The sequence below is a fragment of the Zonotrichia leucophrys genome, chromosome 1, assembly GCF_028769735.1.
Source record: "Zonotrichia leucophrys gambelii isolate GWCS_2022_RI chromosome 1, RI_Zleu_2.0, whole genome shotgun sequence".
NCBI lineage: Eukaryota > Metazoa > Chordata > Aves > Passeriformes > Passerellidae > Zonotrichia > Zonotrichia leucophrys.
The window spans coordinates 3,893,868-3,906,095 of NC_088169.1; the positions used below are offsets into that span (position 1 = coordinate 3,893,868).

The following is a 12,228-nucleotide window of genomic DNA, read 5'->3' on the forward strand; positions in this document are numbered from 1 at the left end:
GAAATTTATCTCCATTCTTTACTAAAAATACCAGCAGTATCCCAGGGATACTTTTAACTCTTGAGATTGTCACTTTTAAAACTTTTCATGGCTTCAAAAGAGCTTTCTCTAGCATCACCCTGTTAATTAGTTCATAAATTATAAATTCTCTCACTTACCTGTCATATTACTAATACTTGTATCATTAAAAACTGTATTTTTCTTACTAGAGGTAGATAGAAGGTAGATACAATGTCCAGATAAAAAGGTAGATAGAAGACTAGATAAGAGGTCTAAAATGTGTAATTAACATTCCAACTTTTACTCTAGTAAAAGTTGCAATGTTAATTACACATTTTAGACCTTTTATCCTAAAAAAGAAACTGTAATATTTCATGTGGATGCAAATTTCATGTGGATTTCAAATTTTAATTTTAGATGGTTTCAGGTGGAGAACATTAAAACCCTTCAGCTCCTTATGACTTTAACAACCAAATTGCTGCTAACAGTGAATCTTCCATTCAGTGTTTTTAGAATTAATATAGAACTTGCTTATGCTGTGTTTTAAAATAAATATTCCACGTGTAAATCATGTGCTATATGGAGATCAGTGTTTCCCTTCTAAATAAGACAATTCATACATATAAATTTTAAAAAAAGTTCTTGAAGTAAATTTAAAAATATAAACAGAGGGAAAAATTATGAGGCATAAATTCAAATGTCCAGCTTGAGTACCAATATTAACAATCTCTTCATATACTAAATCTGGTCCTTATTTAATTACATATATTTTTATGTACTACTCCAGTATATTCTTATTTTTACATTTTCAAAGGATAATTAATTTTTTTTCTTTGTTACAAGCTTCCAGAAATGATACATGAATATTACTACGTGTAGTAGTTGTGTTGTGTGATTTTATGGCCAAAGCACAACATTTCTGCTGCACACTGCAAAATGCTGGATGAAAGGTTAATTAATCCACAGACTAAAAAGAAGAGTTAGATCTCATATTATACACTGTCCTCCAGCATTATTAAGTAGCTGGAACATAAAGGTAAAGAATAAAGTCCAGCCTTCCTACAACACAGCCAGAGTATTGAAATTACACTTTGTATACAAGATCCTACATTTGGAACAAATCTCTAATAAAAAGTATTGAAATTTTCCCCTGAAGATCCAGAAATAAAAGCTGCAAAGGTTCAAGCAGGTGGCACAGGCAGAAGGAGGGAGCATCACCCCAAGTACCCCCAGAACTGGAGGAGCTTTTAAAAGCCACAAAGATGTGAAAGTTTGGTTGGTCAGGGTGTCCTGGAGCTCAGGCCAAACTCCAAACCTGGAATATTGGGCAGGAAAATCCAGCCTGAGCTCCAACCAGCTCAGCTGCAGGGGCACCACAGCCCACAAGGGATTGGCACAATTGATGTGAAAACTCTGCTTTCAATCTTCTCTGATATATAAAATAAAATCCCATGCTAAACACTACATACCTGTAATATATATTATATATAACGTAATATACATTACAGAACTACATACAGACTGTTTTACATATCAAAACACATTATGCTTTTTTATATTTTATCTATATATTAAAAATAACCAAAGCAAAGCTTCCACATAAATTGTTTAGCTGGCTAATTGAGCAGTGTGTTACATATACAGTTACAGTTTTATATATATATATATATAATACATATTTGAAAAATAGAACTTTACAAATATGCCCCTATAAACATATTAAATATAAGATCTTGGGACAAAACAAGTAAATATTCCTTGTGGAAAACTGTCAAGACTGAGTCATCTTAACAGACATAGTAATTAATTAAAAAACCAATCATTTTCTTAAGATTCTTAAAGTATATTGACAGGATTGGAAGGATTGCACCAAACTCTGAATAGTCTTTCAAATTCCAAATCAGGATTAATTCCCTGATTATATGAAGGTACAGTGTACATGACAACAAAACCCCAAACCAATCCAACTCTATAAATCATGATCAGCCACCACACAAAGGTCTGAGTGACAGATAAAATTACAGAATAAAACACAAAAATAAAGGAATTTCACTTTCTGAAACAGGTGGAATATAAATCTTATTTCTGCCAAGTGCCTGTCTGTGTTAAGGACTCTACACATCATTGATAAAATAAAATCTCAAAGTCAAATCAAATTTCAGGTTCCTGTGCACACCATGGATGTGAGAATAATTTAAACAGCTTTCCATCAAATTTATTTTGGAAAATGATCAATAAAGTTACTCCAAATTGAAATGAAGAGTTGTAAATCTGCTGTAGCAGAGAAAATCTCAACAGGAAATTAGGGCAAGGTAACAGAACTGCAAAGCAGAGGGTTTGGTTATCCTCAAAACAAGGAGCTGGATAAAGAGAAAGAACACTCTGCTCTCCTGGAGATTTCCTCTGTCCTCTACTCAGTATTTAATAACAGAGAAATTAACTTTAAAAATGTTACCTTTTCTAACTACTTTTGTTTTTCCTTTCCTCTTCCTCATCTTTGCTTTTGCAGAAGTTTCACAGTAATTGCTGTTATTGGAATCACTCTCCGAGTCCGAATCCGAAGAGCGATGGAAGCCGGAGGCGGCTCCAGATTTGGAACCCCTCACAATCTTAGTGGGCACCAAGCTCTCCCACACAAAACTCTTCTCCTCCTCTCTGGCTTCTGCTTCAGATTCTGCTGTGTCCTCTAAATCACTCAAGACTTTTGCTTTTTTTAAGGGAGGAGACGGCTGCAGCCCAGAGGCTTTCCTGCCATTCCACCTGTCCGGCTCAGAGTCCGCCTCATCCTCAGAGTTGCTCACTGCAGGCTTGTGATGGGCAGGTGTTGACTGCTCAGAAACCTTCTGGCTGCCCCCATCCTCAGAATTATGGCTTTTGGAGTCCTCCTCTGAAAAGTCTAAGGTGGGACTTTTCCCTTTGGGAGACACAGAGCAGACAGAGCCCCTGAGCTTGTGCCCGTTGCTCTGCCAGCTCTTCTGCTTGCTCTGCGCGTCGGGCTCAGAATCCGAACTTCCGTTCTCAGACTCGCTGACAAATTTCCTTCGTGGAGCAGAACAACCAGGCTGAGAAAGAGTTTTCCTCTTGGTGAGCTGCTCTCCTATTTCTTTGTCACTCTCAGACTTGAGGCCTGCCTCATCCTCAGAGCCCTCCAGCAGCATTCTCCTGGCGGCGGCCGAGGCGTTGCGGTGCGGCAGCTTCCTGTTCCTGCAGAGCCCGATGCTCTCCGAGCTCGACACCTCTTCCTCCACATCACTCATCAGCCTCAGCTTGTTGGCAGCCACAGCAGCACTCCTGCGTGGGACCTTCCTGTGCCTGCCCTTGCTGTTGCTGAGGGACTCGGATGTCATTGCTGAAGTATTTTCAGAGTCACTTCCATATAACTTTTTCCTGACTGTTTTCCTTGTGTTCCCATTTTCCTGCAGAACTGCTCCTGTAAAGGAAAGCAGAGGTTAATATCTTAAATATGGAACAGCAGCTTTGAAACCCTGTCAAAACAGGGACAGGTTCAACCCACAGACATGCATGAAATATAAGCCCTAGTGACAGTCAGGTGCTTTTGCTGTCATAAATTTCAGATTCATTGTGGTTTTGTTTTTTCTTAAGATATGTTGCAAGTCATTCCCTCCCACCCAGCTCTTGGTTTCTGCCGTTCCCCTAGTCATGAAAAAATCTTTTAAAAAGTTGAAAGTAGTATGTGAGAGCTTCAAAATTAGCACCAGTGTAGCCATGATATTTTCTGAAAAATCCTTTCCTTAGGATTTTTTCTCCTGAGAAGCTGGGAGGCCTCAGGAACAAAATGTAAACAATGATTATCTGCTGCTGTGGAATGCAACAGGTGCATCTGGGATTGGTCTCATGGGGTTGTTTCTAATTAATGGCCAATCACAGTCAGCTGGCTTGGACTCTGAGCCACAAGCCTTTGTTATCATTCCTTCTTTTTCTATTCTTAATTAGCCTTCTGTTAAAATCCTTTCTTTTAGTATTATTTTAATTTAATATATATCATAAAATAATAAATCAGCCTTCTGAAACATGGAGTCAGATCCTCATCCTCAGACCCCTGTGAACACGGTCACACACCAGTAAAAAAAAAAAAGAATATCTTACACATACAATGATTTAAAAAAATACCAACTTCACTCATTTTTTATAAATATAAACATAAAAATGTGGGCTTTTCTTGCTGTTGACAAGGCACTCCTGGCCCCCACCTGTCTGTTTCCTCTGAGCAGCTCGGGTGCGGGTCAGCCTGCGGCTGCTGTTCCTCCTGCACACCCCGTTGGGCAGGGCAGAGGGGGACACAGCAGCCCCAGCACAGCCTTTGCTCTCTTCTGAGCTGCTGGAGGAGGATGAAGATGAAGAGGAAGAAGATGAAGAAACCCCAGAACCTTCTATTTCACTCTCTGTTAAAAAAAAACACAATTGGCAGTTAGAATTCTAAACAGCTTCCAGTTAAGAGTTACATTTTGCTGATCCTGGAATCTTCAGTTTTCTCACATTATCTTAAAATAAATTCTCATGCCTGAATATCAAACTGATATCTCAACAAAATCCATATTCATACAATGTTCAGTGACAGGAAGCTTCTTAAACCTGTATTTAAGTTTCAATTAAAATGAAACAGCTCTTTTCAAGCACCAGATTTAAGTAAAAATCATGTTTAAAAAAACCCAAAACACAGAACATTTTCTAACAGATTTTACCAGAACTTGCATTCTTATTCTTTGAAATAAGCTGAATTTTTGCAAGGTGAGGTAGAGGGGAAAAGGGAAAGCTTTAAAGTCTCAGGGAACTTCTGTCATTTGCTAATTGTGGATAGGAAGTTTTGTATAACATATCTATACATATATGGGCATAAAACCTGTATTTGATATAGTACCAATTATCAAATACTCTGTAAGAAGTTTTATATAACAGATATAAAATATATATATTGGTATATACATATATTTTATATATATACATATATGGGCATACCTATATTTTATATAGAATCAATTATCAAATACTCTATAAGAAGTTTTATATAACATATATAAAATATATATATAGGTATATATATATTTTATACATATATATATATGGGCATACCTACATTTTATATAGAATCAATTATCAAATACTCTATAAAAAGTTTTATATAATATAAATATACATATATGGGCATACAACCTGTATTTTATATAGTGTCAATTATCAAATACTCTATAAGAAGTTTTATGTAACATATATAAAATATATATATATTGGTATGTATATATATATTTTATATATATACATATATGGGCATACCTACATTTTATATAGAATCAATTATCAAATACTCTATAAAATACAGTTTTATATAATATAAATATACATATATGGGCATACAACTTTTATTTTATACAATATCAATTATCAAATACTCTCTAAGAAGTTCTATATAGCATATATAAAATATATACATATTGGTATATATATATATTTTATATATATACATATATGGGCATACATATATTTTATATAGAATCAATTATCAAATACTGTATAAGAAGTTTTACATAACATATATATATATACATATATGGGCATACCTACATTTTATATAGAATCAATTCTCAAATACTCTCTAAGAAGTTTTATATAATATAAATATATACATATATGGGCATACCTATATTTTATATGGAATCAATTATCAAATACTGTGTAAGAAGTTTTATATTATATATATATATATATACACACACACATATATGGGCATACCTATATTTTATATAGAATCAATTATCAAATACTCTATAAGAAGTTCTATATAGCATATATAAAATATATACATATTGGTATATATATATTTTTTATATATATACATATATGGGCATACCTATATTTTATATAGAATCAATTATCAAATCCTGTATAAGAAGTTTTATGTAATATAAATATACATATATGGGCATACAACCTGTATTTTATATAGTAGCAATCATCAAACACTCTATGCTCTTCTGTTGACACATTTCTTTATTAATAAAAGTAAATTTACTACATACTATTTCAAATAGTATATATAGTAAATAGTAAATAGTATATATAGTAAATATACTATTTCAAAGCAAAAAAATTATATATAGTGCTGTGGTGTGTTCTTAAGTTTGTTAGTTGCTCCCCCATTTTCTGTATTAAATGGTTTCTTCCTTTCCCAGGACTTCCTGCTGCTACCCTGTCAGTTAGGTTGCTATGGAAATGAAACTGCTCCTCCCCTGGTTTCTCTTATAAAGTGAAAGTTGTTTCCTCCTTGGGTCCAGTCAATCACTCCTTTTCTCCTCCCAGGTTTCGAGAATTTTCTTTTCTCTGGGAGTTATGGTTGGCTGTAGCCCCGGAGCCCCTCCTATGATTTATAACAGTTGGTTACTTTGGTATATCAGTTATGTTTCGTACCTCCAAATATGTATTACTATTGGATAGCCGGGTTTCCCTGCCTTTTCCCCCCTTTTTCCCTTAAAATCCTCTCCCGCCCCCTGTTCGGGGCCATTTGCTGGGTGTTTCCCCTCCTTGTTGGTTCTTCTGTAATAAACCGACAGTTTACCCCCAGCAAGTGGTCGCCTCCTAATTCGTCTCTCACCGCGCTGCTCCGAGCTATCACCCAGCCCAGCCCGAGGCCAAGACGCCGAGGGGGGCTGGGTTCAGCTGTGCAGGGGCCCTGCCCTTCGCCCCTCACCAGCCAGCCGGATTCCAGGGCCGTGGACGCCCCCGCGCAATATAGTACACAAATAATCTAAGTGTCCGCAATCCACTAAAACACAAAACTGCGCCTCACACAAAAACCCTAAACCTTGTGTGTCGGATCTCAGGATCTGAGTCCTGAGGTGCCGGGCCACCGAGACCACTCTTGGGGGGCTCGGGAGTCCTGGAATGTTGCCAGAAGTGTCTGGTGGCTGGACTTTGACCCTACACAGGAGACGACAAGGATGAGGGCTTCACCGGGGTGAATGGTGAAGGGATCAGTTAATTAGAGGGTGAGACACAGGGTTTAGGATTTCTGTACAGGGGGGTTTAGAGAAGTAAGATGGAGGAATTGGGGCGTGTCCTGTCCTTCTTCTTCTTCTTCTTCTCCTCCATCTTCTTTGGTGATGGTGGCATTTTTGGATTGGTTATTACTGAAAGTGCACCCAGCAATAAGAATAAATGGTATTGGGGAAAAATGATAAATATTGTACACGTAACCATGGGTATAAAGATAGGTGTCTGTACGGAGGACAGCACAGTGTGCTCATGGCTGACTGCTGAGCAGATCTCTGTCGGGCTGAAAGAACATCTTTTAGATAAACAATTAATAAACATAAAAACCGAAAGAAGAACTGAAGCCTCTTCTCGTCCTTCGATACGCGGGCTGCCCCAAGGCCACTCCGGGCCTTTCCAGGCCCCTCAAACAGCCGAGAAAAACCGACACTTGTGGAAAAAAAATTCCCATTAAAACCACCAAGCTCGTTTTGCAGCCATTGCAAATCCCCACCTGATGCCAAAGCAGAGCAGTTGGCCCGGGGGGCGGCTCTGCCCTTGCCGCTCCTCTCGCAGGACGCCCGGCAGGCGGAGTCTGAGGACTCTCCCGAGGAGCTGCGCCCGTAGGAGGCAGCGCTGGGTCTGTGGCTGCTGCCACAGGCAGCTCTGCTTGAGGTAGGCTCAGCAAAAGCTTCTTCCTGCTCAGCTTCAAGTTTGGCCTGAGACTTGAGTGGCTTCTGCTTCAGATTTCTACAGAGTGAAAGTAGGAGAGAGAAGACAACGTTTCATTTGCTTTTTTATTTCTGGGAGGGTTTTATGAGCTAATGTGGTGTGGTGTGGGATCTCAGCAGCTCAGGACTGAGGTGCCGAGTCACCGAGAGCACCCTTGGGGGGCTCGGGAGTCCTGGAATGTTCCAGAAGTGTCTGGTGGCTGGACTTTGATCCCACACAGGAGACGACACCTGTATGAGGACAGGAGGGTTTCACCGGGGTGAATGGTGAAGGGATTAGTTAATTAGAGGGTGAGACACAGGGTTTAGGATTTCTGTACAGGGGGTTTAGAGAAGTAAGATGGAGGAATTGGGGCGTGTCCTGTCCTTCTTCTTCTTCTTCTTCTCCTCCATCTTCTGTGGTGATGGTGGCACTTTAGGATTGGTCATTACTAAAAGTGCACCGGGCAATAAGAATAAATGGTATTGGGGAAAAATGATAAATATTGTACACGTAACTTTGGGTATAAAGATAGGTGACCGCCCGGAGGGCAGACAGTGTGCTCATGGCTGGCTGCTGAGCAGAGCTCTGTCGGGCCGAGAGAAAATCTTTTAGATAAACAATTAATAAACATAAAGACCGAAAGAAGAACTGAAGTCTCTTCTGTTCCTTTGAAACGCGGCTGCCCCAAGGCCACCCCGGGCCTTTCCAGGCCCCTCAAACAGCCAAAAACCGGACAATTGGCGTCCCTGGGTGGGCACGAACCACCAACCTTTCGGTTAACAGTTTTATGAGCTAATGTGGTGTGGGACAGTTTTACCTCTGGAAAGGATAAACATGAACATTTACTAAACATTAAAAAGATTTACTTTGATGAAATAACAGTCTGCACTCCTTGGGCAGTCACACAAGAGGAGACAACCTTTGTCTGCTCTGAGAAACAGAATTTAATGGTGGATGTCCCCCAGACAATTCGTGTTCTCTCATTTCCACTGCAGCAGCCTCAGTTCCTTCCTCTGGTTAGGTGCACATGAGCCTCCAACTAAATGCTATACAGGCAAATTATTATTATTATTATTATTATTATATTATTATTATTATTATTATTATTATTATTATTATTATTATTATTATTATTATTATTATTATTATTATTATTATTATTATTATTATTATTATTATTATTATTGTTATTGTTATTGTTATTATTGTTATTGTTATTATTGTTATTATTGTTGTTATTCCAAATAAACCAAGTTCCCAACACACACAGAAGGTGGAACCCTACAGTTCACTGTTTAAAATAAAGAAAATTTCACTAAACTGATCCTTCCTTACCTCCACATGCCTGAGTGCTGCCTGCAATCCTGCTCAATCCATTCTTTTCACCCACAGAACTGGTTTTTTGTCAGTTTTTTCTTTACATTGCAGGTTTTCAGACACTCATCCAGGTGCACAAGGTAATTTCTGTTATACCAAACCTCACTTCTGCTGTGCCCCACTGAACAGTCACACACAATTCTCCAGATGTGAGCACAAATGAGATTCAAAAGACAATTTCTGCCTGTCCTGGTGGGTGGTTATTTTAAAGTATAAAACTAATCCCCTGAAATTAGGTTTGGGGTATTTTAAATTAGGTTTGGGTTCTTTTTTTTTAATTAAAACACTTATTCCTGCCCTTTCCCTGCCAGAGAATGAAGACTGGACAGCAGCAGAAGGGTGAAGTTCAGTGTCAGTAATTTACCACATTTAGCTTTTGTATTTTGTTCCACATATAAATTAGGAAAATGAGTTAATCATGTCAAACAGAAATTGTGTCAAAAGCTTGGTTGCCTTCAAAAGAGAAAAGGCAAATCTGGCTCCTAACTGAAAGCTACAGCAAGTGAATTTCTAGAAATTCCATAGGACTGACTTTATTCTGTATGTAACAAAATATGTCATTTATGCAGATTTTCATGTGTGTAATATATCCAGCAAGTAATCTTTGTTTCATTCCTCATTATTTTACTTAAATATTAATTTTCTGATTCAAATATTAAAGAAAAACCCAACATTTCTACTCTTCTGTCTCCAGGTATTTCTCAGTTTTATACTATAAAAAAGCCCCTGTTTTTTTAACACATTTTTCCTACTGCATGAAAATTATAAATAGTTTCACTGGGGTTATAAATCATTTAAAAAATCAATTGTTCACCTCTTCAAAGACTAAATGTGAGAGTCAAAATGAGTATCAGTGAGCTGAGAGATCTTTGTACCTGCATGATTTGGTTACCTGAGCATTTTGGTGGGCTGCTGCCCTGAGCTTTGATTATTGAATCTTCTGCTGTACCTCTGGTTTCTCCTCAGCTTCTCATTCTGTTTCTGCCCATTTTTGAAATCTGAAACAATTCTTCGGATTTTCTCTTCAAACAGTGCTGACAATCTCAAGGTCATACTGTAAATCTGGGTAAGGAAGTGCTTTCTATTAAAAACAGAGCCTTTGATCCAAAATTAATATTTGTAATATTAAAAACAATAGGAAAAGCACAAGCAGTCCTGTGCAACACCAAATAAACAGGAAATTAACATATTAAATATTTTTATCCTATTTCTCCCCATTATCTACCAAACCAACAGTTTTATCAAAAATACTGATTAACAAATTGCAAAATAAGATTTATTTCATTCAGAAACCCCCAGACAGTGACAGCTACCTTTGATTTTTTATTTGGAGTATAAGATTTTGCATTGCTGAATATCAGTCTGATATCTTTGCACAGTTCCATTGGAGTGTCATAATTCCCAGCTTCCAGGGTTTCCTTCACTGTACCAAAATCCATTGGAGTGTCTATAATATGTCTGTAATCCTATTAAAAACATATGAAAAAAAAATCTGTGAAAGTATAAAGGAAAAAAAAAATCTTTTGAATTTTATTTGTCATTTTGGAGTAGCTAAAATGACACAATTATCTTCAGCAGCAGTGAAAAAGGAAGCACCATAGCAGAAAGCAACACTTTTGTTGAGACAGTTTGATTTAAAATCTCCTTTTTCATTATTCCATGAATTTTACTGTGAGAAAACAGATCTGGTATAAAAAAACCAGCAGAAAAAACCCCAAAAAAACTGCCCCAAAACACAATTACCACACAGAAAACCCCAAAATCAAATCCCATCAAAACACCTCAATCTTTGTCTCCCATTTTTGTTTTTTTTAGAGAACCTCACGATGTTTTTAAACCCTGAAGTGAGGCTTAAAATATGGAGTCACCAGAAGTTATGTGCTGTAAAGAAGTTTTTCTCCTTTAGATTAATTCTGTTGGGTTTTCAGAGAAAAAAGAGATTGAGGGATAGTAAGATTACCATGAACAGCTAAAAAATCAAATTCATAGCTCAGGCTTAGGAAACAGATTTTAGACCTTCAAGATACTTATTTTAATTAAGAAAATACAGATTTTTTCTAAAATAATCTCCTTACAAGGCACAGCAAGAAAAGAAGAATCCATTAAGGTTATCAAGCACAACTTACAGGATATTGATCCAAATCAACTGGCTGCCTGAAAGGTTCAGAATCCTCACACTGGAAAATTAAATTCACCAGTTCCATGCACTGCTTCTTCCAGCAGTTTTCATCATAGCCACTTTTCAGGTTTTTGCCTTTTTTTAAACCCCGTCCCTTGAGGGGGAAAAGAAGTTAGGGAAATTAATTATTGGAATAGAGCAAGAAAAAAATTCAACCTGATTTGGGTTATAAGGTAAAGATTGGCCAACTCACTTTTCTTCTTCTGTATGATGTTCTTGGAACACATTTTTCATCATCCTGCACAAAATAAAATCAATTATCTTAGAAGTGATGTAGGAAAAAAATAGGTGATGGAGGCTAAAAGTGTCATTAGATTTGAAACTGTGGTAAAATTAAATTTTCTTCTTAATTCTGTCAAAAGATGAGGATAAAAAATACACCACAGCATCTGGGAGGTTTGGAAAGCAATATCCTAGATAAGGACAAGAGCTGGAGTCTGGAATCTCCAGTGGTTTGAGAAAAGGAAAAACCACCATGAGAAATTGCAATTAGAAGTTACTCAACAGGTTTGAATTCAGTCACTAAATATTACCAGCAATGCAATTCACTAATAAATGACATAATAATATATATAATATAATATATGACATATAATGACATAAAACATTCATAAAAATTCCTAATATAGCCCATGTTTGTATTAGCTATGTAAATAACTCAGCAATTTTACCAACAATATTTGAAGGTTGTTGGTATTTTCTTACCACCATAAATTACTGAATTTTCCACAAAAAACCCACAACTTACCAGATCAGCATCATGACAATCTTGTTCATCATCTGTTGTGCTACATAATTCAAAAATATTTGTACAGTCCTGGTCACTGCAATGCAATTAAATCTCTGTTAATGGAATAGCAAAAGCAGAGCTGTTGTTGTTTCCTAAATTAAACTCAGCCACAACCAAGTGCTCCATATTAAAGGGAAGACAGGAACTGAGCATTAAATGGAATATAAAAATCAGGATTAGGGAT

The 12,228-nt window shown here is 37.1% G+C and overlaps 1 protein-coding gene across 2 annotated transcripts in view; it reads right to left on the reverse strand.

Moving 5' to 3' along the window:
• Window positions 1–12,228, reverse strand: part of BRWD1 (bromodomain and WD repeat domain containing 1) — a 61,568-nt gene that overhangs the window by 3,748 nt on the left and 45,592 nt on the right. The window contains exons 33-40 of one of the 2 annotated variants that reach the window (XM_064705387.1): window positions 12,003–12,078; window positions 11,448–11,492; window positions 11,202–11,348; window positions 10,389–10,541; window positions 9,968–10,137; window positions 7,499–7,734; window positions 4,212–4,403; window positions 2,456–3,430 (exon numbers count right to left, since the gene is read on the reverse strand). In XM_064705387.1, the coding sequence (XP_064561457.1) occupies window positions 2,456–3,430; window positions 4,212–4,403; window positions 7,499–7,734; window positions 9,968–10,137; window positions 10,389–10,541; window positions 11,202–11,348; window positions 11,448–11,492; window positions 12,003–12,078 (1,994 nt within the window). Of the gene's footprint in view, window positions 1–2,455; window positions 3,431–4,211; window positions 4,404–7,498; window positions 7,735–9,967; window positions 10,138–10,388; window positions 10,542–11,201; window positions 11,349–11,447; window positions 11,493–12,002; window positions 12,079–12,228 lie in introns of those variants that run through there. The other variant, XM_064705396.1, reaches the window with a different exon arrangement.